The following is a 27,931-nucleotide window of genomic DNA, read 5'->3' as shown; positions in this document are numbered from 1 at the left end:
AACCAGAATTGCACACAGTACTCCAAATGTGGCTTAACTAAAGTTTTATACAGCTGCAACATGAATTCCCTACTTTAATACTCAATGTTCCAATGGATGAATGCAAGTATGCCCTATGCTTTCTTTGCTACCCACTTGCATCCACTTGTGTCACCACTTTCAGGGAGCTATGGACATTCATCCCTCCATACATCAATGGTCTTAAAGGTGTTGCCATTTACTGTATACTTTGCTCTTGGATTTGACTTCCCAAAACGCAACACCTCACACTTGTGCAGATCAACTCCAAAGCACCTTTGAGGTGTACTTTGAAATTGTGTTTTATTTTATAGGCTTGGTAAAATATTTGAGATGTTTATTGGAGGCAAACTCCTGCAATGTGACAATACCAATCAGGAAAAGTGTCATTTTGAAAAAAATCAGGGATTATGAGGGGAGACATTCTCCTGTTATGTTCCACAAGACTGAAATCTGTTGCATGATCCAGATTATTTCTCTGGTAGACATAAAAAGCCAAGTTTAACCCTGCTAGAGGTGACTTTTCCATCTGGGTCAGTTCATTGCCAAGGATTTCAGGGTTTGCCTTCACCTATTCTGTTGTGGTAAGGTTGTTCAGCTGGCTAAGGCAACACCTCTTGGCTCAGGAAGCTGTCAAAGCTATCAAAACTATGACTATTTCTGAATATTCCTGACATTCAAGAACATTGAAAATTTAAAGAAACTAACAGAAAACTAAAGCAATTAAAACAACTAAAAACATTTCAAATGTTGTAATTTAACTAACAATTATCTTAGACCATTCCAAGTGAAATAAATGGAGATGCTGTTCCTGGCCTGTGCAAGGTTTTTCCAGCAGATTCCCAGGTGTAAGTGCTGAGGAATTGCCAGACATTCGTGGGTCCTCTTCCATGAGCACCCCAGAGGTGAAGCATAGTCAGCAAACTCCTTTCAGGAAGTTTGGGACGTCAGCCTTGGCACATACTTGCACAGGAATCCCAAATTTCTGACAATTACAATGAACTCCTGCCTTCATTTCACAGCCATTTACTTACAACAACATAATCTACCAGCACAAAGGTATCATTTATATTAGGTCTCTGTACGGCAAAAATGAAAAATGAGGGATTGTATTCATTACATTTTACCAGGATATTCAGCGTTGGAATTGCATCAAATACAGGAATGCTATTTTGATCTCCAAAAACAGGTGGTTTGGTGTTTGGAGAGAAGTTAAAATTTAAAGAGATCTATAGACTTTAAAACTGACTCACTAGCTTCACTTGAGGAAGGATTATGGTGTAAAAACCAACCTTCTCTCAGAAAGTGCATCATCTGGTAAAAGGCAGCATGCATACTTCAACAAATTTTTTTAAAATTTTAAATCCTCATCCACCAGCTTGGACGCAGATAAAATGAAGTGCAAAAAGCTGGAATCCAAAAGCAAAAGACTACGGAATCAGCATTTTTTTGAGAAAAAGTGGGTGCTGAAAGCAAATGCTTATATGGATTGTGGAAAAGAGTTGCCTCCCAATTCAAGATAACTGGTAAAATCCTTCACAATCTGTCCACTTCTCCATGATATCCAATCCATAATCTCCCCCTACATTCTGCCTGTTCACCAATGTGTGATTGGTCCTATCCTCCACCCACTCACTGACCATCATTACCACCTTTCAAAAGTGACTCTCCCCATAAGAAACCATTGCCACTCTCAACACTCCCCCTAGTCACAGTCTACATCCCAAGAAAGCCATCTCTCAGTTGACTCAATGAATGACCATCTTCACCTCTTGGCAGTATCTTCTCTCCCCGCCACCCTCCTTACATCTCTTCAACACCATGACAGCAATCTCTCCCCTCTATTATCTCCGTTCCACCCCCACAGTGATCTCTGTCTTCAATCACCATCTCCATTCCATCCCCCGAACACAATCTCTCCCTGACTATCATCTCCATGCAGGCCACCCCAACTGGCATTGGTCACCATCTGCATCCATCCAGCAGCCTACAGAAACCTCATCTCCTGAACACCAATTTGTCTTTACAGCTGATATCCCTCCTTGGATGACCATTTGCTGAAGCCTTGAACGCAGCCTTTCTCATCACACAAGCAATCAACCTATCGGTCAGGGTGGAGAACAAAATTTAAAAATCCTTCACTTAAAAACTGCAGGATATTTGGGGAAATCTAAATCTCCCATACGTAACATCTCCTTCTCATCAAATTGCAAAGTCCAATAAAGATCAGGGTCAAACCATTTCAAGATGCAAAACAACAAACCTGAGACTGACTGAAATACTAGTAACTAAGACAGGATCATGGTTGGTCCACTATTTTCATAAATAAATATTGGGTCAAAATACAAATCAGAGAAATTTCACATGAAAGTTCATTTCACGATCATCAACACACAGCAAAATTTGACTCTACTGTGAATGAGAGGAGGGTGTGAGAAAGAGGAGCCAAGTGCCAGTTTTAGTGTGTGCAACAAAATGAGATTAACATTATTTATGACAGCAATGAAATTAGAATTGGATATAAATTATATTCATTCATATTCATCCATAAGGTTTACCAAATGTTTTAGATTAGCACGGTCTTTAAAAAATTGTTTTCTCTTACTACAAATAAACTTAAAGAAATGCATAGTTGGCATGCAAAGACAATTAGAATTACTTCTGCAGACCTGAATGGCCTAATACAATGCCTTATTGTTGGTAATCAGAATCTGGCTTCCAATGGCAGCACAGCCAAGGACATTGTTATCCAAAGAGTACAGGACCGCAAGAAACTGCAGAGAGTTGTGGACACATCCCAGCGCGTCACGGAAACCAGCTTCCCCTCCATGGACTCTATCTTTACCTCTTGCTGCCTTGGTGAAGCAGCCAGCATATTTAAAGAACTCACCCACCCGGGTCATTCTCTCTTCTCTCCTCTTCCATCAGGTAGAAGATACAGGAGCCTGAAGGCATGTATCACCAGGCTTAAGGACAGCTTCTATCCCTTATACGATGACCTCACAATCTACCTTGTTGTGACCTTGCACCTTATTGCACTGCACTTTCTCTGTAGCTGTGACACTTTACTCTGTACTAACTCAATGTAACTGCACTGTGTAATGAATTGACCTGTATGATCAGTATGCAAGACAAGTTTTTCACTGTACCTTGGTACGTGACAATAATAAACCAATACCAATCTAATCAATTAGGTTCTACTGCCTATCATTATTCAAGATAGGAATGCTTAAAGCCTGATCAATCTTGCTACTGGTTATCCAACAGTAAAGAGAGTTTAAAAAAATGTTGACAGGATATATGGGTGTAGCTATTAGGTGAAGGCAGGATTAGGTTTGACTGTGATGGTCCCTACAAATGTAGTGTAACAGGTTTTGCTGCTGCCTCACAGCTCCAGCAGCCTGGCTTCAATCCTGACCACGCTGCTCTCTGTGTGGAGTTTGCACATTCTCCCTGCGTGCTCTGATTTCCTTCCACATTCCAAAGATATGCAGGCTTGTAGGTTAATTGTAAATTGTCCCTGGTGTAGGTGGGTTGCAGAAGATCCGGGGTGGAATTGATGGACATGTTGGAGGGAATTGGATATAGGGGAAATGAGGGAAATGGAATTGATAGGATTACTCTGAGAGCCAGCAGTGACTCAATGGGCCAAATGGCCTCCTACGCTGTATGAAAATATATGAAATATACAGTCAACTCTAAATGTTCTGCCTCATTCGTGAAATGTGACATAGGAAAAAAAAACAAATGGAAATACCGAAAAAACGGAAATGCATGTTTTATCTCGTTGTGCCAGCTTTAACACACACCTGTCAGTTTAATAGTAATGCATTAATGAATGTCACTTGTTTCTCACTCGTAGGTTAGTATGTTGAGAAGAGCGAGTTTACAACTTCCAACAGTTGGAATGTGAACTGTTGGCACAAGCAGATAAAGTTGGGAGCACTAGCGAATGAGAAAGCAAAACATGAAAAGTATGTAGCAGGAAAGTGGCCGCTGCAGATTTCGGGAACACTGCGTTTTCTACCTGGTACTTAAGTCCGCCCTTGAAATAGCTGACAAAAGTGTTGGATTCGTAGTCTTGAAGTTCTCGGTACTGCACCGGTTTCCCTGCCAGATAGTCATCCATCTGCACCGTAAAAATCGCAGCGGCGCTGCTTTCATCCTGAGAGCACTCCTTGCCTGAAGGAAAATGCATCAGTTTAATATTATTCCGGCCCTGTCTGATACAAAGTATAACATCAATAAACAGTGTAACAGCCTCACCTAACCAAAAATGGAGATTGTAGGAGAAGTTGTTGTTCCTCGCTATGGTATGCAAGACCAGGTAAGCGTCTCCCACATAGAAACTGCCATGCAAACTTTTCGGAACAGGCACCAGCTCCAAGCGTTCGATTCTCCAGACCTGGGTCCCGGTCTCCTTCCCAGCATTTTCAAACTCTTTGTGGTACAGCACCATCTTTGTCTCTCCGAAGTGGCTGAACGAGGCGCCGGCAGCGATCGAACTCTGTTTCGCAAAAACAAACTTTTGTTTTGACGCAACGGCGATCAAACTGTGCTATCTCCGGGTTTAATAAAAGCAAGTAGGCGTGTCCGTGACACAGCCTGTCAATCCGAAACGGAACTAATCTACAATATCGCAGCGTTAAACTAACGAGCCGCGAATTTCTGCTGTGCTCACTCAGGAGTCTGTTGAAATCAAGGCACCCACCGTGGCTTGCGGAAACTGAAGCATGATTTGGCAAACTACTGAAACTAACTTTTCTTAGCTTGTGTAATAGATCATAGATCGTAGGTCAGACAGCATCTTTAAGAATAAATTAAGTGTAGCTTTCAGGTCGACACTTTTCATTCCGGATTGGATATTTCCTGGAATGAATGTACCTTGGACCGTGTACCCTGGTCTTGGAAGAAATGTACGGATGTGGTGGGAAATAATATGGGAGTACAGTGCAGAGCACTGAGGTGGGCGCAAAACCAACCAGGTAGAATGCTCTATTTCTGAGCTCTGGGCTTGATAGAAATTCCATCGCAGGGCATGGATGTCCGAGTATTTTCAGCTGGGTATTGATCCGAAGGAGGATGCATGACTCTGCAGCCTGCTAACGCTGGCTGGTGGGTGTGCCAGGGTCACACGAGGGTCCACCTGTGTTTTAGGCTGAACACTGGATGGTGGGTGCCGGCTGAAGCAGCATTAAGCCAATTAATGGGAGGGGGGAGGGAGGGGGAGAGGAGAGGAGAGGAAGAGGGGATGGGAGGGGAGGGGGAGAGGGGAGGGGGAGAATAACAGGAAAGGTCTGCCGTTGGGTGGGAACCAGGAGAGATAGAATGACACATGGTGTCTGAAAGGGAAAGGTGCATTTGGAGGAGTTGGAAATAGAAGGAATATGAATGAGGATTTTGTAAACTGGGTTTTACACAGAGTTAGTCAACACTCTGGATTGTGTTGAATCTCCAGGAACTGGCTTGAGCAAGTCCAGAGGAGGGAAAAAATATGGTTACAATGTTGTAAGAATATGTTGGCTCTACCAGTGTATAAGGTCATGGCGGATCTTTTACCTCAGTGCCACTTTCCTGCTCTTAATTCCATATCCCTTGATTCCCCTAATGTCTAAAAATCTACCATTCTCTCTCCCTCTTGAATTTTCATGGCCCTCTGGGGTACAGAATTTCAAAAGATCACTATACTCTAGGTAAAGAAATTTCTTCTCGTCTCAGTCCTGAATAGTTAATCACTTATTTTAAGACTGTAACCCTTGGTTCCAGATGTCCAGCCACGGGAAATCATCCTCCTTGAATATACCGTGTCAAGCCCTGTAAGAATTTTATACTCAAGGGAATATAGGCCCAGTTTGCTTAGTCTCTCTGCTTATTAACATAGATTGTCATGAACAGCTGGGGCTCCAACATCAATCCTTGTGACCACCCAGTGATCAGAACCTCCCAGCTCAAAAATAGCCCATTTAATCATTGTTTTCTGTTCATTAACAAATCCCAATTCCCATCAGTACATTATCTCCAATCCTATGTGCTCTAATTTTGTTTAATATCCTCTGTGGTGCTTTATCTAAGATCTTCTGATCATTCTTACATGACATCCACAGTTCACCCTTTAACTATTCTGTTAGTTACAACCTAAAGAAACTAACAGATTTGTGAAACTTGATTTTCCTTCCATTAATCTCTGTTGGCTCTGCTCAATCCTATTGTTATTTTCTAAGTGCCTTGCTATTACTTCTTGAAAAATCAATACCAGTAATTTCCTTACTACGGACATAAGGCTAATTGGTCTATAGTTTTCTCATTTCACACTAAGTAGTGTGGTTACAGTTGCAGCCTTCTATTCTGTGGAAACCATTCTAGAATCCATGGAATTCTGGAAAATGATAACATGTTCATCTTTATTGGCACCACATTCAAAACCTTGGGGTGACAGCTTGAGGAATTTATTTGCATTTAGACCCACAAGTTTCTTCAATTTTTTTTCAATGCAAACTTATTTTGTCTCCTCATTCACTCTACACTTGTTGTTCTCTCCTACTTCCAGAAGATTTTCTATGGTTTCTTCTGCAAAAACAGGCAAAAAATATGTTAAATTGCTTTGCCTTTCCCAATATAATCCTGTCTCAGACCATAAGGAACCCACATAAACTTTTGCTGATCTTTTCCTTTTTACATGCCAACATAAACTTTTACAACCTGCTTCTTTAAATGTTGGCCTTTGCTTGTTTATTGTCATACTTTTAATGTAATTTCCCAATGTACCATAGTCAATTAGTGCTTCATATCATCATAGTTTACTTAATTTAAATTTAAGACCATGGTTTCAGAATGAGCTAAATAACTTTCATTATTTATACCACTTTTGGGAATCATACCTAGCACAGACGTCGTGGGCCAAAGGGCCTGTTCCTGTTCTATGTTCTATTTCACTTTTGTCTATTTGCTCTAAAAATATTTGAGATGGAAATAAAGTACTGTTTGACTGAATGAGGCATTTATTATCATTCACTCATAAAACATGGAAGACACTGGCAATGCAGGAATTTATTATCAGCCCAGAACTAAGGAGGCAGTTAAGCATCAACTGTATCAATGTGTTTAGACTTACATGTAGGCCAGACTGAGTGAAGATGGCAGATTTCCTTCCTTGAAGGACATTAGTGAACCAGATGGAATTTTATGACAAGTCAGTAGTTTCATGGTTCCATTACTAAAACCATCTTACTTTTACATTCCAGATTAATTACTATTTGAACTTAAACTCCCCATCTGCCAAACTGCAATTCAAACTCATATCTCTGGATCACTGATTCAGAACTCTGCCTGCTGTTTCATTAACTTTAAACCTATGTTACTGTACCCCTAGTGGCAATGTGACAACCTCCAGGAATGTGTCCAATGAGTACATTGGCTTTGCACCCTGCAACTACAGGTGATGGGCCTGTAGCAAAGGCAAAGCAGGTAGGGTCATCGAAGCTACTAGGTCTAATAGGGTCTGTGCTTTAGTAAAACTTTTTCGCAAGGATTCACTGTTTAAGCTTGGCAGAAAACCAAAAGCCTTACAGACCTAAAAGAAAGTAATAAATTGGATCCAACATTGGCTCAATGGCAGGAAGCAAAGAGTGATCTTTGTCAGGGGTTTTAGGGACTGGGATGATATATACATGGGATTCATATGATTCAGTGGAAAATCTCTTGTTTGTCATGGTATATATAATGGCAAAGTTAAACGTAGAAGACATGATTAGGATATTTGCAGACAGTACCAAAATTTGCCTCGTGGTTGATAGTGTTGAAGAAATCTATAGACTGCAGAAGTATGATAATGGACCCATCAGCTGGACAAAAATTTGGCAAATGGAAATCATTCTCAGAAAGTGTGAAGTGAAGCCTTTGAAGAGCATTAATGAGACAAGGGAATTTATGATAAATGGTAGAATTCTGTGAAGTGTAGAGAAAGGGGATCTAGGAGTGCATTTCCACAAATCACTGTAGTTAGACAGGTAGATAAAGTAGAGAAGATACTTTCTTTTATTAGCCAAGGCATAAACACAATATCAGGTAGTTTATGCATAAAACACCACAGCAAAATGTGTACGGTGCACATTGTACTGTGTGTGATGTAGTTTTAGTCATTACACTGCAGGAAGGATGTGATTGTTCTATAGAGGATATATTTGTGAAGGTGTTTCCAAAACTGTAGTTTCATTATTATAAGGAGGCTAGACTGTATTTTCATTTTATTAGGATAGAAGGATTCAGCGATTTAAAGCATTTGATAGAAAAATAATAGGAAAATTGAGGAAGTCCATGACTTTCTTTACCTAAGGGCAGATAGGGATCTAGAATTCACTGCCTATTGTCATAGTCAAGAACTCTCAGTAGATTTATAAAGTCTTTGCAATAACCTACTTAAGTATGAACAAAGACCTGGAAAGTGAAAATGGCTGGATATCTTTTTATATGCTGGTAGAGACATGATGGGCTGAATAGCCAACTTTTACTGCTGTAAATTTCTTTGATTCTATAATTTTGTGAACCGGAGCCTTAGCCAAATAGCCTAACCAGTGGCAATTTGCATGATTATAGCATTCATGCATGGATGTATCTGTTGTTGCAACCGCTTCCATGAGAGGAAGGTAAATTATGTAAAGCACAGACCATAACTTCCCTTTGTATACACTTGCATCTGTCTGTCTCTCTCTCTCACACTCTCGCTCTTGCACACACACATACACACATGCAGTGCAGTTACTCACCTGGCCTACTCCCTTAGCATCTCGCACATCTGCAGCCTCTACCACAAAGTAGGACACAAAGTAGATGCTGGGACCACCATCAAGTTGCTCTCCGGGTTGCATACCATCCTGACTTGGAAATCTGATCGCCTGTCCTTCATTATTGCTGGGTTTAAATCCTCCTCTGTAGACAGGTGTACCTTCACCAGAAAGGCCACAGGAGTTCAAGGGGAATTGGGGATGGGCAAAAAATATTGGCCTTGCTAGTGATGCCAAGATTTCAAAAAAATGAATAAATACAATAAATGTGGTACAAGTGAATAACTTTTGTGATCACTGGTATTTAAGTTGTTAGCTAAATCTGTAAACAATTGTGTTATTCAGTCCATGAATTTAGGTGAATGTCGTTGCTTCCTCTAAGTTATTAAACATTATTAACCTGTGATGTTATCAGATTTCTGCTGTAATGAGTTGGAAAGAAAGTGTTAATTCATTCACTTAGCAATTTATTTATGAGATTAGTTAGCATAAAATACTTTATCTTGGTAAATCCGGGCATAAACTTCACATAGTTCCTTACTGAGAGGTTAAGTGAAGATTAAAGACTCATTTTATTTCCTTCATAAATATAGCTTAGAATACCCATTCCTGGTGAGCTCCTGGTTATATGCAGAGACCTAGTCAGTTACCTATAGTGCTTGTTAATTCCTGGAAATCTACAAAGGAATCTGCAAATGAAGATTATAGTAGGATTGAGTTTTTGTTTTCCATTTCCTCTGCAGGACACCAGATTGTGTCTATTTATATGATAATTGTATGTTTTCCTTCATTAATAGAAGCGAAACAATTTGCCTTAACTCAAAATACATGAATATGAAAATCACAGGATAAAATATTGAGGCATAGAAGGAGGCCATTGGCCCATAATGCCAGGGTCAACTCTTTGAAGGAACTGTTCAGTTCAGTCCCATGCTCCCATAATTCTGGAATCAAGTTTATGATCAATTGCAATTAGTTCCAATGAAACTTGCTTCCATTATCTACAAAATGGCTACACATTTCAGAACTTAATGCAAGAAAGAAAAATTCTTCCCATCCCCCCTGTAGTTCCTTTGGCAATTATTTTACATTTGCAATTCTGGTTATCAACTGATTTTCCAGAGGAAACAATTTCTTCCTGTCTGTCCTCTCAAAATCCACGTAGTTTTGGATACCACTGCTAGATCTCCTTTCAACATTCCCTACTCTGAAGGGCATAATATTTTTTTTTCCAGTGTGTTGTGGAGGGTCCTTCCTGCAAGGGAAGGGGTCACAGAGGAGAGAAGAGCATGGCATTATTACAGAAGAGATGGAAATAGCAGCAAGTGACTCATTCAAAGAAGTAAGTGGGATGAAACGTTAGGACCAGGGGACCGTATTTTGGTTGTGGGAAGTGGTTAATTCAGCAGTATGGGAAATCTGACAGATACACTCTTAGGTTCTTTCAACCAAAGTGGAAAGGTATCCTTAGCTGAGCAAAAAGGAAGCTGGAATCAGAGATGATGCTGGAACAGATACTACGGAGATACAGAAAGCGGAAATGAGGAATGGAATACAACTTTTGTAAAATGCAGTCTATCAAAAATTATAATCAATGTATTTTCAGGGGATGGTGTTAAAACTTACAAGAAAACAGAGAATGATAGAAATACTCAGGAGGTCAGGCAGCATCCATGGAGAGGCAGACCATAGTTAACATTTCAAGTTGATAACTGAAGGTTGTGGACAGTCTAACTCCAGGAATGGAGATAGGGAAAGGGGAGAGATAGAGAGGGATAAAGGGATAGATAGAGGCCCTGAGCAGTAGAGTGGCTGATGAGAAATCAGGGGATAATACTGTAGCCAATGTGAGCAAGTTTAGTCATCAGAATAGACAAGAACACAATAAAGGGAGAGGAAAGACATTAGTTTAAACTGCATTTATGTCAAAGCAAGAGCCTTGTCAGGTAAGGCGGATGAACTTGGCATGGATTGGCTCTGGGGACTATAACAGAAACACGGCTGAGGGAAGGGCAGGACAAGCAGCTCAATGTTCCAGGATATAGCTGTTATATGTGTGACAGAGGTGCAGATAAGAGAGGAAGAGGAGTTGCCTTCTTGATGAAAGAGGTCATAACAATGGTCCATAAAGAGGATATTCTTGGGGGATCATCCAATGAAGGCATATGGGTAGAATTTAGAAATAAGAAGGGGATGGTCACTCTGATGAGATTGTATTGTCAGCCCCCCAATAGTCAGCAGGAATTGGAGGAGCAGATATGTAGAGAGATTGCAGCTAGCTGTAAACATAATAGGGTAGTATTAGTGGGAGATTTTAACTTCCCTAATATCGACTGGGCCAACCATAGTGTTTGGATAGAGTGGAATTTGTGAAATGTGTCCAAGAAACTTTCCTTGATCAATATATAGAGGGAACTACTAAACAAGGTGCAACACTGGACCTCCTCCTGGGGAATGAGATAGGGAAAGTGGTCGAAGTGTCTGTCAGCGAGCACTTTGGGTCCAGTGACCATAATTCTATTAGTTTTAAAATAGAAGGATATGAGCAGTTCACAAGTTAAGGTCCTGAATTGGGGCAGCGGAAATTTTGGAGCCATTAGGCAGGATCTTGCAGTGGTTGATTGGGTGAGATTGTTAGCAGGGAAAGGAGTGTCTGCCAAGTGGGAGGACTTTAAAAGTGTAATGTCAAGAGTTCAGGGCCTGCATGTTCATTTTAGGGTGAAGGACAACACTGGCAGGTTTTGGGAACCCTAGTTGACAAGAGATATTGAGGCTCTGGTTAAGAAAAAGAGGGAGATATGCACGGGAACTAATGAATCTCTTGATGACTACAAGAAGTGTAGGATTGCACTTAAGAGAGAAGTTCGGAGTTCAAAGAGATATGCGAGGGATCTGGCAGACAAGGTGAGGCAAAAACCCCAAGAGATTCTATAGGTATATTAAGAGTAAAAGGGTGGCTAGGGAGAGAATAGGTCCCCTTAAAGATCAGTAAGTCTGTCTGTGTGTGGAACCAAAGGAAATGGGTGAGATTTTTAATGAATATTTCTCTTCGGTTTTTACAGTGGAGAAAATGATGGAAGCTAAGAAAATGGGGGAAATGAGTGGTGTTGTCTTGGACCACATACGAATTAACAGGGAGGAGGTATTGGAGGCCTCAATGTACATTAATGTGGATAAATCCCCTGGGCCTAACCTGGTCCATTCTCAGACCTTGTGGGAAGCTAGAAAAAAAATTTTGGAGGGCCTTGCAAAAATTGTGCTTCATCTCTGGCCACAGATGAGGTTCCAGAGGACTGAAGAGTAGCTAATGTGGTACCATTGTTTAAAAAGGGTAGCAAAAACAAGCCAGGAAATTACAGGCCAGTGAGTCTGACAATGGTGGTGGGTAACTTGCTGGCAGGGATTCTGAGGGACAGGATCTACCAATATTTGGAGAGACATGGTCTGATTTGGGACAGTCAGCGTGGCTTTGTGTGTGGTAAGTCATCTCTGAAAAATCTCTTGGAGTTCTTCAAGGAGGTAACCAAGAGGGTAGATGAGGGTAGGGCAGTGGATGTTGTTTATATGGACTTTAGCAAGACCTTTGATAAGGTCCGTCATGGCAGGCTAGTCTGGAAGGTTAGGTCGCATGGGATCCAGTGGGAGATAGTGGATTGGATTCATAGTTGGCTCAGTGGTAGGAAGCAGAGAATGATGGTTGAAGGTTGTTTCTCAGACTGGAGGCCTGTGTCTAGTGGTGTGCCACAAGGGTCGGTGCTGGGACCTTTGTTGTTTGTAATTTATATAAACGATTTGGAGGTGAATGTACAAGGCATTGTGAGTAAGTTTGTGGATGATACTAAAATAGGTGGTGTTGTAGATAGTGTAGAAGGTTATGAAAAATTAGAGGGGGATCTTGATCAGCTGGATATGTGGGCTGAGGATTGGCAAATGGCTTTCAATCCAGATAAATGTGAGGTATTGCATTTTGGGAGATCAAATCAGAGTAGGACCAGTGAATGGTAGGGCCCTGGGGAGTGTTATGGAACAGAGGGACCAAGGAGTGCAAGTACATAGTTCACCGAAAGCAGCGTCACAGGTAGATAAGGTGGTGAAGAAGGTGTTTGGCACGCCGGCCTTTTTCAGTCAGGACATTGAGTATAGGAGGTGGGTAGTTATGTTACAGTTACATAAGACATTGGTGAGGCCGCACTTGGAGTATTGTGTACGGTTTTGGTCACCTGTCATAGGAAAGACGTTATTAAACTAGAAAGAGTGCAGAAAAGATTTACCAGGATGTTGCCTGGACTTGAGGGCCTGAGTTACAAGGAGATGTTGCATAGACTAGGACTTTATTTCCTGCAGCATAGGAGATTTAGAGGTGACCTGAATCCTGGGCATAGACAGGGTGGAAGTACATAGTCTTTTTCCCAGGGAGGAAGTGCTAAAAACAAGAGGACATAGGTTTAAGAGGTGAGAGATTTAAAAGGGGCATCAGGGGCAGCTTCTACACGCAAAGGGTGGTGCATATTTGGAATGAGCTGCCAGAAATAGTGGTTGAGGCAAGCACATTAGCAACATTTAAAAGCCATCTAGATAAGTATATGGATAGGAGAGGTTTGGAGGGCCATGGGCCAAATGTGGGCAGATGGGACTAGCTCACTAGGCAACACAGTCAGCATGGATGAGTTGGGCCAAAGGGCCTCTTTCCATGCTGTATGACTCTATGACTCTAAAATCAAAAAAAAACTGCAGATGCTGGAAATCTAAAATAAAAACAGAAAATCTGGTAATACTCCACAGGTCAGGCCATATCTGTGGGAAGAGAAACAGAGTTACCTTGGTGTTCTAACAAAAGATCTTTGACCTGAAATGTTAAATCTGTTTCTCTTCCCACAGCTGTGGCCTGACTTGTTGAGTATTTCCAGCATTTTCTGTTTTTATTATGGAGATGGAGAAGTTGAGGAAGGAAAGGAATAAATTAGGGGATGACCACATGAAAGCTGAGGAACCATAATTAGCAATTTATGACATTTTAAGGTTTGTATCAGTGCACCCATGAATGTACTGAAACAAAGGGATATGAGGGGACCTGAATAAGACTGGAAGATTAAAACTTGAATATGAGATTTAAGCCTTGGTAGATTTATTAAAGCACAATTCTTAAAAGCTCATCAAGCTGAAACATTAACTCTCCATAGATGTTGTTGGCTTGCTTATTCCCAGTATTTTCTATCTTTTATTAAAAATCTTTCAGTTCCTTGATTAATGTAGCAGTCATTCAATCCAGTAATGTTCAGAGTAATACCCTCCCATGTTCACTATAATCTAAACAATACTAGGTTATATTTCAGAAATTAGTGTAACTATAGCTGACAAAAGTCCTTGACAACACTAGTAGCTAAGTCCTTGCCTCATTCAAGACAGCACCAGAGCTCTGTGCAAAATGAGTTCCAGATTTTTAGCAGATGTTAATGTAACGCTGGTCCCAGAAGTGAACTATGTTGTGTAAACAATCCGTTGTACAAGGAAGGAAAAGACAAACATTATTTTAAGGTCACTGAGTATAATTACAATCTATAGTTTAATAGATTTTATTCACTACAAGTATAATGCTTGGGCAACATTCTTGGAGGAGGACAAACTGATCATTGGTAAGGTTTACTTCTAAAGATGAACCTCTTTCCAGTTCTTGATTTGTATATTGAAGTAAGGAAGTGCTGATTGAGTAAAATATTGTAGTTTGAAAATATTAAAGCTCTGGATAGTGACTGTATTTCCTTTGACTGAAGTGGGAGTTCCTATTATGTGAAACAGGCAAACCTCACTTAGTAACAAGTAAACCAAAAGTTACAATTCAGCCCAGATCTCTTTAAGCAACCCTCAGATCTATTGTGCTGGTTGTTTTTCATAGAACATATCCCTCCCGCATAAAATTCTTCTGTCCCATTATCAAAGGCTTCCATCCAGAATGTTAATCTTTGCTCAGCCTTAGCAGTCTTCCCCAGCCTCCTTGCCACTCCTAGCCCGACTCTCAAGTATTTTTTAAAATGTTGCCTTCTTGTGTTTCCTCCATTACTTTATCCTGTCTTCAGTCATCTAGGCTCCATGTCTGGAATTATCTTGTTAAAACCTTAGTGCCCCTCCTTTGAGCTGGCCTCTTTGACCCACCTTTTTGGCCATAAGCCTAAAACTTCTGCTTAATATCTCTTTTTGAAAATTATATCTTTGTGGAATGTTCTATGATGTTTTCTACATTAAAGCTGTACAAAAATGCAAATTATTGTTATTGATACAGCTATCAATTGGATGGTAAGCAAGCATGATATTGCCTAACAAATCCACAAATTAAACGAGAATCATACATACTAATCATTGCACTAATTCTAAAATTAGCAAGGAGTCTTGCGGTACTATTAGAACAATTGGGGGTTCAGAAGCACAATGATTAATCAGATATAACAATCCTATGCTGCCTGTTCATTCCATGTCATCCAATATTCAGTCTTGCTGTTACAGCAAATCATTCAAGGCTGAAAGGTTTCCAGACAATGAGCCTGTGAAGGACAGATGTATTCTTGTTTTCTTGAACAGATGGAACGAAAGCATACAAGTAATATTCATGCTTATAGTTATTTACTTTTATCAATTGCTACATTTATAACTGTGCCATTTCTGTCCTGTTGGACTTATCACAGCAACTTTATTCTTTCTACAGGATTCATTTCTTTTTTTGGAATGTTTTTAGAACAAGATTTTTTCAAATCACCAGGCATGAGTAACTTGCAAAATATTTCTGTCTGCACTGTCAAATGTTTCCATAGTTCAACGGAACTACTTTACTAGGTTTACATGTTAAGGAGGCCTGACACAGCACTGCTTTTTGTTTTATAGATTGGGCATATTGCATTGCAACAGATATTTGAAGCATCAATTTTTTGAGATGGCTATAATTAGGACTCACTCTTCTGTAGAGTAGACATGTTCACAGTGGTAGCAGAACAAATAATTGTGCCAAATTTCGCAATATAAGCCCTGCCTTATTCTAATAACCAGCTACATAAAAAACAAAATGGACAGGGATTATTGGATGCAGTCACAGAATCAGCCAGCTGATAGCTCTGAACAGGCTGCTTCTTAAGCAGGAAGTAATTTTTGGTTCTGTTGAACTTCATATGGCTGCAAGGAGCAAATTTGCCCTCTTTGAAGATTCTGCTGCAGTAAGTATCAAGAGTGTTCCCTTTTGGAGCAATGGATATCCTTTTCATGAAAGTTAGATGCAAGCTGTTTGTGGGGAGGTGACAGAGAGAGAAAAAAAAGTCACCTTGTTGTCAGGCAGTAACTGTGGAGAGAGAAATTGGGTTAATGTTTCAAATCAATGATTGTTCATCAGAATGAAACGTCACTTACCTGAAAGATTAACTCTATAATTCTCTCCATAGATAGTTCTGATTTGTTGAGTATTTCCAGTAGTTTCTCTTTTTATTTTGGAATTACAAAGTCTGCAGTATTTTGTTTTTGTAAAATTTTCAAGTATTTTGGCATTGATAGAGTACCTGTCTTCATGTGATTACAGGCTTGCCTTTCATCTATGGAGTTGGAATGGCCCCACTGCAAGTTATTTTAATTTTCACCCATTCCTCTATAATCAACTTCCAAATGGATGATGGTCAGAACAGCTCTATAGAGGCACAATAGTGGTAGGCAAAAGTCAGTCCTAAGTTTTGTTGAGAAACTATTGCCAGCAGAAATACCATTCCAAATGATTTTCACAATAGTCACCTTGGGTTGGAGATGGTTTGGGCACAGGCATGCCATGTGGATTTTTCCAGGAGATCCTCTCATCTGAAAAATGAAATAAAAAGGCCGTGAGATAACATAGAAAGTATAATGAAAGATTTTACAAGCATATACCAGGAAATAGATAAAGTATAAATAAGACTTCTTGGAGGTTATAGAGAAGATGGAGTGACAGAGGATTAAATAAATATCTGGTATTCTTTTAACATGAGGGTGAAATGGAAAACATAGAAGAGCAAATGAAACAATTGTGAGACATAAAGAGTTTTCTTTGCCCTTACCTACAAATGATGATAAATGGACGTGTATTGAAAGAGAATATGTAACTTTTACTAGAGATGACTGTAGAAAGGAACTTGTTCTGTTCTCAACTCAGTTGGCATGCAGCTTTTCTGATACAGGAAGGCAAAAAAAAAGGTTCAGACCACAGCTTTTCATTGGTACTTAAATATGCTGAACATCTCTCAAAAAAGTATGACTTGCATCCACATAGCACTCTGCATGACAACAGGTCCTTCCAGAGCACTTTATAAAATCAAGGATACATAGAATTGTTCCAGCAGAGAAAAGGTCATTCATCTCATCAAGTATATGGTGGCTACTAGTCAATATTATCTGTCCACTCATTCCACAGAATTTTGCCAATTATTCCCTTTCAAGTGCCAATTCCATTTGCTTTTGTAAGTCCTGATTGTCCTCTACAGACCTGCAGCCAGTGAATTCCAAGTCTATCACCTTACAGAAAAAAAGATTTTTTCTTGTTATTCTGGTGTCATTTGTCCAAAATTTTACATCTGTGCCACCAGGTCCTTGAATTATTTGCTAATAGGAATATCTTCCCTAGCTAAAGAAGTCATGATCTTCTTCATCCAAGACAAATCTCTTTTCAACCTCCTTCCCTTTAAAGCTAATGAAGTATTTTGCTAGAAACAAGCACAAAGAAGCACAGCATATAATTTTTGCATAATATACTCTTACAATTAGACGTGATAATGATTAAATAATCTGTTTTTGTGCGGATGATTGGGGAATGAATATGAGCCAGAATGTAACCGGTAACATCCTTGCTCCTCTTTGAATTATGCAATGGGATCCCTTGTATCTACCTGAAAGAACAAATAGGACAGTGAAGCATCCCCCTAATATCATACTGGTGTAACAGCCTAGATTTTACACTCAAGAGTGACCCAGAGGCAGCAGTAACATAAATACTGCAATTATTTGCACATGAATAGCAAAGACCAAAAGGTGATTTAATAACATTTAAGAAAAATTAAGGGTTATCGGGAAAAAGTGCTTAGTCAGGTTGAAGATGATGTGAAAGCAAGATCTTCAATCAAAAATTTTCACAACGATAGAGAAAATTTCTTTCCCGAAAGGGGCAAGGGATGTTTTATATATGCGGTGATTGAGGCAGAAACATTACTTCAATACTTTAGTGTAAAATTGGATAGATATTTGAAGCAAAGGAAGATACAGGTAACGGCAAGAAAGCAGGATAGTGAGATTATGTTAATTTAACAAAAATAATGATTTTGCAGCTTCTATAAAGGTTGTGTAGTTGGCACCAAAACTTAAAGAAGATGCACTTTGGATGTGAAATCAGAAAATTTCCCCTGATGCTCCAAATTATATTCTTTGTTCTGCTAATTCTTCTTCGCAGTGCATTTTCACATCCCTCCAATTAACCACTGATAGGAGGGTTTACTGCAATTTGAACCTGCAGTCTAAAACTCACAAATATCTTCCTGAGCGTTATGTTCCTGGAATATTTGTTTTTATTGCTTTCCGTAACCTCTCATTTATTTCCTGGTAGGTTTGATTGTTCCCTATTGCATAATGGCTTACTTATCACTTGTATAAAATGTCAGCAATTGCATTTAATCTAGCAAGACCAATAATTTACAGGAAATGATCCCCAAAACATTACGGCTTTAAAAAAAATTAAGAATGTATTATGCAAATCAGCCATGAGTTGATTTGGAACATAAATGTCTTTAGCATATCTTGTGTAATGAAAACCATAAACACTCAATAATTCAGCATTTCCCTCGCAAGAAAGTATCCAACCATCATTTGTCCTATCTTTGTGAAATTTCCAGCAAGTGGCTTTTAAAATATGTTTAAAAAAATCTATGACTAAATGAAAGCCAGTGAAATATAGGAAATATACCATGTAGGATCATGTATGACATGATTTTGCACTTTCTACTGATTCAGAATCAGGTCCTGATTAACACATTAATCTGAATTAAGTGAAGCAAATAACTTATTAAAGTAGGGTAAATTGTACTAAGAATTACCAAATACATCTCTTCCCCAGGTTATGACAGGGTTCCGATCCTGAGAACTGTTTGTAACCCGAACAGTTCAGTCAGAAATGCAGCCGCCTGGCAATATATTTAAATAAAAATATAGGCCAACCAAGGGTAATGTGTAATTAAATGAGGATGTTTTACTCAACCAATCAGATTTCCTAGCAAGATGAAATAATATAGCTGTGAACCAAGTTCCCACATGGCAGAAAATGCCTGCAGCCCCGCAGCAGCCAGCAAATCCATCCTGCAGGACTCCCAAATGCTCGTTCATATATATAGGCTGTCTGTAAGTCGGGCGCTTGTTACCTGGGGAGGACCTGTAATTTGAAGTAAAGGATTTTGAAGGGAGGAGAAATCCATATTAATCATAGAGTTATTGTAGAGCTGAAAAGGTCATTTGACCGTCACACTTGTGGCACCTCTTTGAACAAACTTTCCAGTTTAGTCCCACACACAGCTTTTTACTCACTATCCTTGAATTAGTCTTCTTCAAATAAATGTCCAGTTCTTGTACGAAAGTTCCTAAAGAATTCCACTATCTTTCAGGTAGCCCATTCTGGACCTTAAGACCCTGTATGAAAACATTTCCACTTATTTATTTTCAATTCCCTTCTAATGCTTTTGCCAATATTTTTTAAATCTGTGGTTAGTGCCCCACTTGCCAGAAATAAAGTTTCCCTCTTGGTCCTCTGTCAAAACATTTTTTTTATATACCTTTGAACACCAGTAATAGGTCTCCCCTAACTCTTCTGGCCCATGATAAACAATATCAGCTTCTCCAGTCTCTCCACACATCTGAACTCTTTCATTCATGGCACTATCCCCTTTCATATCATCTCTGAACCCTTGGCATCCTTCTAAAAGTGTGATGCCAAGAACAACATAGAATAACCTAATTAACAACTTCAACTTCAAATATATATATAACTACGTTCCCATTTCTTCCCATAGCTAAGTGATTGTCAATGAATCTAAGGGCAATTAGTAATTAATGGACATAGCAGATGGAATCAACAACAATAACTTATATTAACATGGTACCTGTGAGACAGTAAATAGCAAAATGTCCCATGGCACTTCACAGGAGTGTTGTCAGATAGTAGTTGACATTGAACAAATTTAAAGTTCAAGAAGGACAGTTTGTCGCAGAACATTTTGTCAATTTTTGTTTTAATCATAGTGTAGCGACTCACCGTTCGGGCAAGCGAACCGGCTCGGCAGTCGGGTTGCACGTCGTCGGAGCGGCAAGGCCCAAGATGGTGGCAGGCCTTTGTCTTCCCCGAGTGACGGGGAGAACCCGCGCGCGGGAAAGACTTGATGACGTAGCATATATGTCATTGCTGTTTGGACTGGGCGGGAACAGTCTCTCTTAAAAGGCCCACACAAGGCAGGAAAATAAACCAGTTCTTGTTTGGAAACCCTTCGACTAGCGTCTTGTTTTTACATCGCAGTAGCTACCGCTACATTGGTGACCCCGATGGTCCAAATGGATTTTGGACCCGCACAATGGACGACAACGCAGCAGCCAACGCAGTGACACTCAAGCTGCCCACCTTTTGGACACTTCGTCCCAGCGTCTGGTTTGACCAGGCCGAAGTGCAATTCCACCTTCAGCAGATCACCTCCGATTCCGCAAAGTACTACCATGTGGTCAGCTCTCTGGACCAGGAGACAGCCGCCCAGGTCGGAGACTTCATCTAGTCTCCTCCGGAGGAAGATAAGTACCCGGCTTTCAAAGACCTTCTGATTCGGACCTTCGTCCTCTCCCGTCGTGACCGCGCCGCCCACCTGCTTCATCTAGACGGCTTGGGGGACAGATCCCCATCTGCCCTGATGAATGAGATGCTCGCATTGGCCGAGGGACACAAGCCATGCCTGATGTTCGAACAGGCCTTCCTCGAACAGCTACCCGATGACATCCACCTGCTGTTAGCCGACGCCGACTTCAGCAACCCCCGTGAGGTAGCCGCCCGGGCAGGTGTCCTGTGGAAGGCCAAACGCGAGCGGTTCGTCTGTCGGCCAAATCACCAGGCCACGAGCCCAACGCCCGCCTCGCCCAGTCCCAGCTGTGTTTCTACCATCAGAAGTGGGGTGCGGAGGCCCGTCGATGCCGCCCACCCTGCAAGTTTCAGGGAAACGCCAGGGCCAGCCGCCACTGATGGCTACGGTGGCTGGCTGCCGACAAAGCCTCCTATTCGTTCTGGACAAGCAATCTGGGCAGCGTTTCCTCATTGATACTGGAGCAGAGGTCAGTATTTTGCCCCCAACCGGCCACGACACTCGTAACAGGCAACCAGGTCCTATACTCAATGCCGCCAACGGCACAACAATACGGTCTTTCGGTACCCGTACACTTCAATTACAATTCGGCGGCAGCCGTTTTACCTGGACCTTTACCCTTGCCACCGTCGCCCGACCACTCCTAGGAGCCGATTTCCTTCGGGCCCACAACCTGTTAGTCGACCTGCGAGGGAAGCGGTTAGTCCACTCTAGAACTTTCCAGACCTATCCCCTGGGGGAAACCAGCCTACCAGCCCCGCTCCTGGACTCCATTTCCCTTACTGGCGACGAGTTCACCAAGGTCCTAGCTGAATTCCCATCAGTTCTGGCACCTCAGTTTACAAATTCTAGGCCCAAACACGGGGTGCGACACCATATCATTACTACACGGCCACCCCTTCATGCCCGAGCATGACGACTACCTCCAGACAAGCTCCACCTGGCAAAGGAAGAGTTCCATCGCATGGAGGAGCTGGGGATTGTTCGCAGGTCAGACAGCCCCTGGGCCTCCCCCCTGCACATGGTCCCCAAAGCCACCGGTGGGTGGAGGTCCTGCGGCGACTACCACAGGCTGAATGATGCCACCACCCCGGACCACTATCCGATCCCTCACATCCAGGACTTCACAGTGAACCTACATGGGGCCCGCATCTTTTCCAAAGTGGACCTCGTTCGGGGATACCACCAAATCCCGGTCCATCCAGATGACATCCCCAAAACTGCGATTATCACCTCATTCGGCCCTTTCGAATTCCTTCGAATGCTATTTGGCCTTAAGAACGCCGCGCAGACCTTCCAGCGGCTGATGGACGCACTAGGCTGAGACCTGGACTTGGTGTTCATTTACTTAGATGACATACTAATCGCCAGCCGTGACCGCCAAGAACACCTTTCCCACCTCCGCCAGCTGTATTCCCATCTCCGTGATTTCGGCCTCACGATCAACTCGTCCAAGTGCCAATTCGGACTTGACTCTATCAATTTCCTTGGCCACAAAATCACCAGCGACGGGGCAACACCCCTACCCGCCAAGGTAGATGCTATCCGCCATTTTGCCTGCCCCAACACGGTCAAAGGCCTACAGGAATTCCTTGGGATGGTCAACTTTTACCATTGGTTCATCCCTGCAGCAGCCCGTATCCTGCGCCCTTTGTTCTCACTGATGGCTGGTAAGGGCAAGGACATCACCTGGAACGACAAGGCTGCAGCTGCCTTCGTTAAGGCCAAGGACGCCCTGGCAGACACCACGATGCTTGTACACCCTAGGACAGACATCCCAACCGCCCTCACGGTGGACGCATCCAACACCGCGGTTGGTGGGGTACTGGAACAAGTAATCGAAGGCCGTTGGCAACCCTTGGCATTTTTCAGCAAGCACCTCAGACCACCCGAACTGAAATACAGCGCTTTTGATCGGGAACTTCTAGCGCTGCATCTGGCGGTCCGGCATTTCTGGTACTTTCTAGAAGGCAGGCCTTTCACCGCTTTCACCGATCATAAGCCTCTGTTCTTTGCCTTCTCCGAAGTCTCCGATCCCTGGTCAGCTCGTCAACAGCGACATTTGTCCTACATTTCCGAATTCACAACAGATATCCAACATGTCTCCAGAAAGGACAATGTCGTTGCTGATGCACTTTCCAGACCGACCATCCACAACCTGTCCTTGGGTGTCCACTACACGGCCCTAGCTAACGCATAGCAAGCCGACGACGAGCTGCCCAGCTACAGAACCGCAGTCTCGGGCCTGCAGCTCCAAGATTTCTTGGTTGGTCCAGGTCAGCAGACCCTACTTTGCGACATCGCAACAGGTCAGCACCGCCCTATAGTCCCTGCAGCCTGGCAGAGACGCGTTTTCGACTCAGTACATGGGTTGGCGCACCCGTCCATCAGATCAACTGTCCGACTGGTCGCCAGCAAGTTTGTCTGGCATGGCCTGCGCAAATAGGTCAGTGAGTGGGTCAGGACTTGTCCGCACTGCCAGACATCAAAAATCCAACGACACACCAAAGTCCCGCCACAGCAGTTCGAGCCTACCCGTAGAAGGTTTGATCACATCCACGTCGACCTCGTGGGCCCTCTGCCGGTTTCAAGAGGAGCCCGGTACCTCCTTGCCATCGTGGACTGGTTCACAAGGTGGCCAGAGGCAACCCCCCTACCTGACATCACGACTGATTTCTGCGCCCGGGCGCTGCTCACAACTTGGGTCTCACGTTTTGGTGTTCCAGCCCACATCACTTCAGACAAAGGCACCCAATTCACCTCCAGCCTCTGGTCTGCGTTAGTGAACATGCTGGGGACACAGCTGCACACCACCACGGCCTACCATCCTCAATCAAACGGGTTAGTGGAACATTTTCACCACCATCTGAAATCAGCCTTGATGGCCCGCCTGAAGGGTCCTAACTGGGTCGACGAATTACCTTGGGTCCTGCTCGGCATACTCACTGCCCTCAAGGAAGACCTCTGCGCTTCGTCAGCTGAACTTGTGTACGGGGCGCCCCTAGTTGTCCCAGGGGATTTCATCCCTGTGCTTAGGGACCAAGGGGAACAACCCCCGGCAGCCCTGCAAAGACTGCGCGAGAAGCTCGGCAACTTGGCCCTGATTCCCACCTCGCGGCACGGTCAAGCCCCATCCTGTCAGCCCAAAGAACTACGAGACTGTAAGTTTGTTTTCGTTCACAGGGGCACACCTTGGGCACCGTTGCAACGACCATACGAGGGACCGTTCCGGGTCATCTGGAATAATGGATCCACTTTTATTTTGGACGTTGGGGGCAGGGAACATGTCTTCACGATGGACCACCTCAAACCGGCCCATCTAGTTCTGCAACAACTGGTCGAGGTTTCAACACCGCGACACAGAGGCCGGCCTCCTAAGCGGCGGCTGACACAGCCCGCGGACCTTGGGGACTCTATCGCCGGTTCTGGGGGGGGGGGGGGGGGGGGGGGTTGTGTAGCAACTCACCGTCCGGGCAAGCGAACTGGCTCGGCAGTCGGGTCACACGTCATCGGAGCGGCAAGGCCCAAGATGGCGGCGGGCCTTCGTCTTCCCCAAGCGACGGGGAGAACCCGCGCGCGGGAAAGACTTGATGACGTAGCATATACGTCATTGTCATTTGGATTGGGCGGGAACAGTCTCTCTTAAAAGGCCCGTGCAAGGCGGGAAAATAAACCAGTTCTTGTTTGGAAACCCTTCGACTAGCGTCTTGTTTTTACATCGCAGTAGCTACAGCTACAATAGCTACATTTCAGTTATGTCGTCATTACAGAGTCTTTTTCCAACAATAAACAATAAAATGTAAGAATTTATGTTTGACTACTAAAGGTGATAAGAAGTGCAATGCAGCTCACAAATGTTTGATAATATCAGACTCCAAAGGTTAAGTCAGAGTACTTTGGCTGTTATTAGCATCACTTCCTTAGCCTTTGTGTGATATGAAACAGAGAGCTTAGCAGCAGTGTGTCAATCTTCAATTCAACTGAAACAAATGAGATCCAGGTATTTTCTGGAGAAAAAAAGGCAAGGCCTGATTGTATGATTGACCCCAACTTGCATCTTTTGATGAAGCATCCAATAAAAGTGACAGGCAAGAGTATAAGTCAGTCTATAAGTGTGGTCTCAGAAAACATTCTCATTACGGTGATTGCTGTGATTAGACCCCGGGCTAAACTTGCCTTTACTGCTTAGGGCAGGGTGACAACAGAAAGAACATTTTAGTTAGGAAGATTGTATTTCAGTAACTGAACCCACCAAAATGTTGTTTAGTTAAAATTAATAGAAGATATTGCAAAAGGCATGCAATCCCTCTTCATCATATGTTCCTTTCTGTGCGCCACCCAGGTGGTAGTTAATGATTAAACCATTTAAGCAAATACCCACCACATCCTCTCTTGAAAGACTTAAATTTCTTCAATGGTAACTTCCTGTACATTAATTACAACTTTCATGTTCACATTCCCAGGTGGCTATAATGAGATGATGCAGTAATAATTCTGTCACAGCCTAGCCATGGTATTCAGGATTAGGAAGGGGAGAAGCAAATTAAAAAAAAATCAGACTTCCTAGCCAGTCAGTAATCTATTAAAACACGTACACAACTTACCTGCCATATTGGACATGTTTGTGTGATGATCATTTCTAATTTTAAATAGTATGGTCACCAATTGCTATTGATGGCAGTAGCTGCTAAATGCTTGACGTACTCCTGAAACTTCTCTGTGCAATATTTTATTCAAATTGTTAACCTGTTAAATATTTTATGCACAAAGCATATTTAATACATTTTTATTACCAGCAATAATACCTAGTTTTGGATATCTTGAAGACAAAGGTGAACTGCAAGCAATTGTGAAATGAACAGATAATGATTCAAATGCAGTGCTGATATTTCAGAAGCTCAAATACCATTGAGATACATGAGCATCTGTTTATATTTCATTATTATAAGCTCTTAATTGGCAGAACATTCTTATAACTGCTAACCACATTCTTATATCACATTTAACTTTTACAGAAAAATTGACTCTTCAATCAGAGGATGTGAATTAGAATTCTGTGTTATTCTCCAGAAAAGTAATTATGTTTCATAACTTATAAATCTATGAACCAGCTTGCAGCTCCTCTCTTCTTTCAGAAATGTCTAACAGTGCACAGTTAAAAAGCAAAAATCACTACTTGCGGAGCTTTGACCTAAGTGGTGATATATTGAAATTTTTATTTACAGCGTGGTAACAGGCCCTTCCTACCCAATGAGTCTGTGCCGCCCATTTTAAACCCCCAAATTAACCTACCCGTACGTCTTTAGAATGTGGGAGGAAACTGGAGCACCCGGAGGAAACCCACACAGACACAGGAGAACGCACAAACTCCTTACAGACAGCGACGGGAATCGAACTCCGATCACTGGCGCGGTAATAGCGTTGCGCTAACCGCAACGCTACCGTGCCGCCATATCTTGTTCACAACCACAGTGGAGTCATGATCATGATTTCCCTACACTAAATGAATCAATCCTGAAGTCTGCATTAGCCAAAAGAAATGGCAAATGCATTTAAAATACCGAGAGAAGCTTCAGTCACTGGAGACGGCCTGTTCAACCACTTGCTTTTACATTGCATCGACTGTGGTTTAGATGTGATTGGCTTTGTTAGAGGGAACCAGAATGTTATTGATTTGAATAATGATTATCCAAGCATCAAAAGCCAACCCAATGGGTTGTTCATGGGAAAATATAGTATGTTATAGATATAGTTCATATGTGACAGACTAACAATAACTTCAATGCCTGGATTCTGAGAGTGCTCTCTGAACAAAAGCTGGTCCACTCAGCAATTGCCCAAACTATGCCTTAATCGTCAACTGCATTTGGCTAGTGGTTGCAGTAATACCAAAACCAGTTCATTCTTGGACTTACCTCATCTCTTTATGCAACATCGAAATAAGACCATATACCCGGGGAGCCTTTGGCCTTACCAATCAGTGCAGGGACTGGGAATTATTACATTTTTGTGTGCCCTAAAATGGTCAGATCAATTTCTACACCAAGTCTTTCCAAAATCAGATTTTTCCTTCCTTTTGAAATTTAATTTACATCTATTTACATTATGATCATCATTTCTTAGATTCTCCCTTAACCTTAGTTCATCAGATTTCTATTTATTCCCTGCACTATATCTGACAGAACCTCTTTATTGTGCTCAAAACATACTGACTTTAAAAGATGTCCAAGGCATATTGTAGGACCTCCACCCTCCTCGCCCAGTTCAATTATTTTTACCCAATGAACTTTGAACCATATAGATGCCCATTATAATAGCTTTGAGGCTTTGCTAATTTGTTCTTTTTCTTCTTCTGTCCTTCTCTCAATGATTTATAACATATTTTCTAAAGAGCAGCAGGACCCTTCTTATTCCTTAACTTTTCACATTTTAAACCAGTCTAGATTTTACTTTTGCTTTGTAATAATAGCAAATTAGCATGAACTGGAAAAGTGGACTGTTGTCAGTTTTCTGCTTGGTAATAAAGGATGAAATGACTCCTAAGATGTCAAGAATTTTTCACCCTCACAGAGAGAATAAATTGGTGGGGATGTTTGGCATTTTGATTCATTCCACTTGATATAAGATAATAGCTACATTATTAGGTTTAATTCTAGGTTTAATTTACCATCACTAATTAGCCTCACAGCTAGCACATCTTTTGGCATGTAGGAGGAAAGCAGATCACCTGGAGGAAATCCAAGTGCTCACAGGGTGATGGTGTACACTCCATACAGGTAGCTGCCAAAGTCAGGATGGAACCCAGGTCACTGGAGCTGTGAAGTGGCAGCTCTACGAGAGGCACAGTTGTGTCTGCCATGTGCAAATGACTCATCTCCCGACACCCTAAGGCATTTCTACCATCTAGACTGCACAGACCAAGAGCATGATGGAATACCCCCAATTTCCTGGTTGAGTGCAGCACCAACAACTCTCAGGAATCTTTACACCATCTAAGACAAAACACCCTACTTAATGAGCACTCCTTCAACTACCCTAAATATTCATTCCCACCACAGCTGGTGCACAGCGTGTACCATCTACAAAATGCACTGCAGTAACTTGCCTGGGCTTCTCTGACAGCACCTTCCATACATGCAGTTTCTGCTACCAGTTAGGACAAAGGTACAACAACTTGCAGCTTCCCCTGCAAGTTGTGCAGCATCCCGTCTTGGATATTGCCATTCCTTTATCATCACTGGGTCTAAATCCTGGGAC

At 42.1% G+C, this 27,931-nt stretch overlaps 1 protein-coding gene across 1 annotated transcript in view; it reads right to left on the bottom strand.

Moving 5' to 3' along the window:
• The window catches only part of scin (scinderin), a 124,020-nt gene extending 119,293 nt beyond the window's left edge, over positions 1-4,727 (bottom strand). The window contains exons 1-2 of the mRNA XM_052015922.1: positions 4,285-4,727; positions 4,046-4,200 (exon numbers count right to left, since the gene is read on the bottom strand). Coding sequence (XP_051871882.1) covers positions 4,046-4,200; positions 4,285-4,477 — 348 coding nt within the window. The 5' untranslated portion in view covers positions 4,478-4,727. The remainder of the gene's footprint in view (positions 1-4,045; positions 4,201-4,284) is intronic.
• Positions 4,728-27,931: the final 23,204 nt, after the last annotated feature.

This window comes from Pristis pectinata, chromosome 5, assembly GCF_009764475.1.
Source record: "Pristis pectinata isolate sPriPec2 chromosome 5, sPriPec2.1.pri, whole genome shotgun sequence".
Lineage (NCBI taxonomy): Eukaryota > Metazoa > Chordata > Chondrichthyes > Rhinopristiformes > Pristidae > Pristis > Pristis pectinata.
This window is presented reverse-complemented; position numbering and strand designations above follow the sequence as displayed.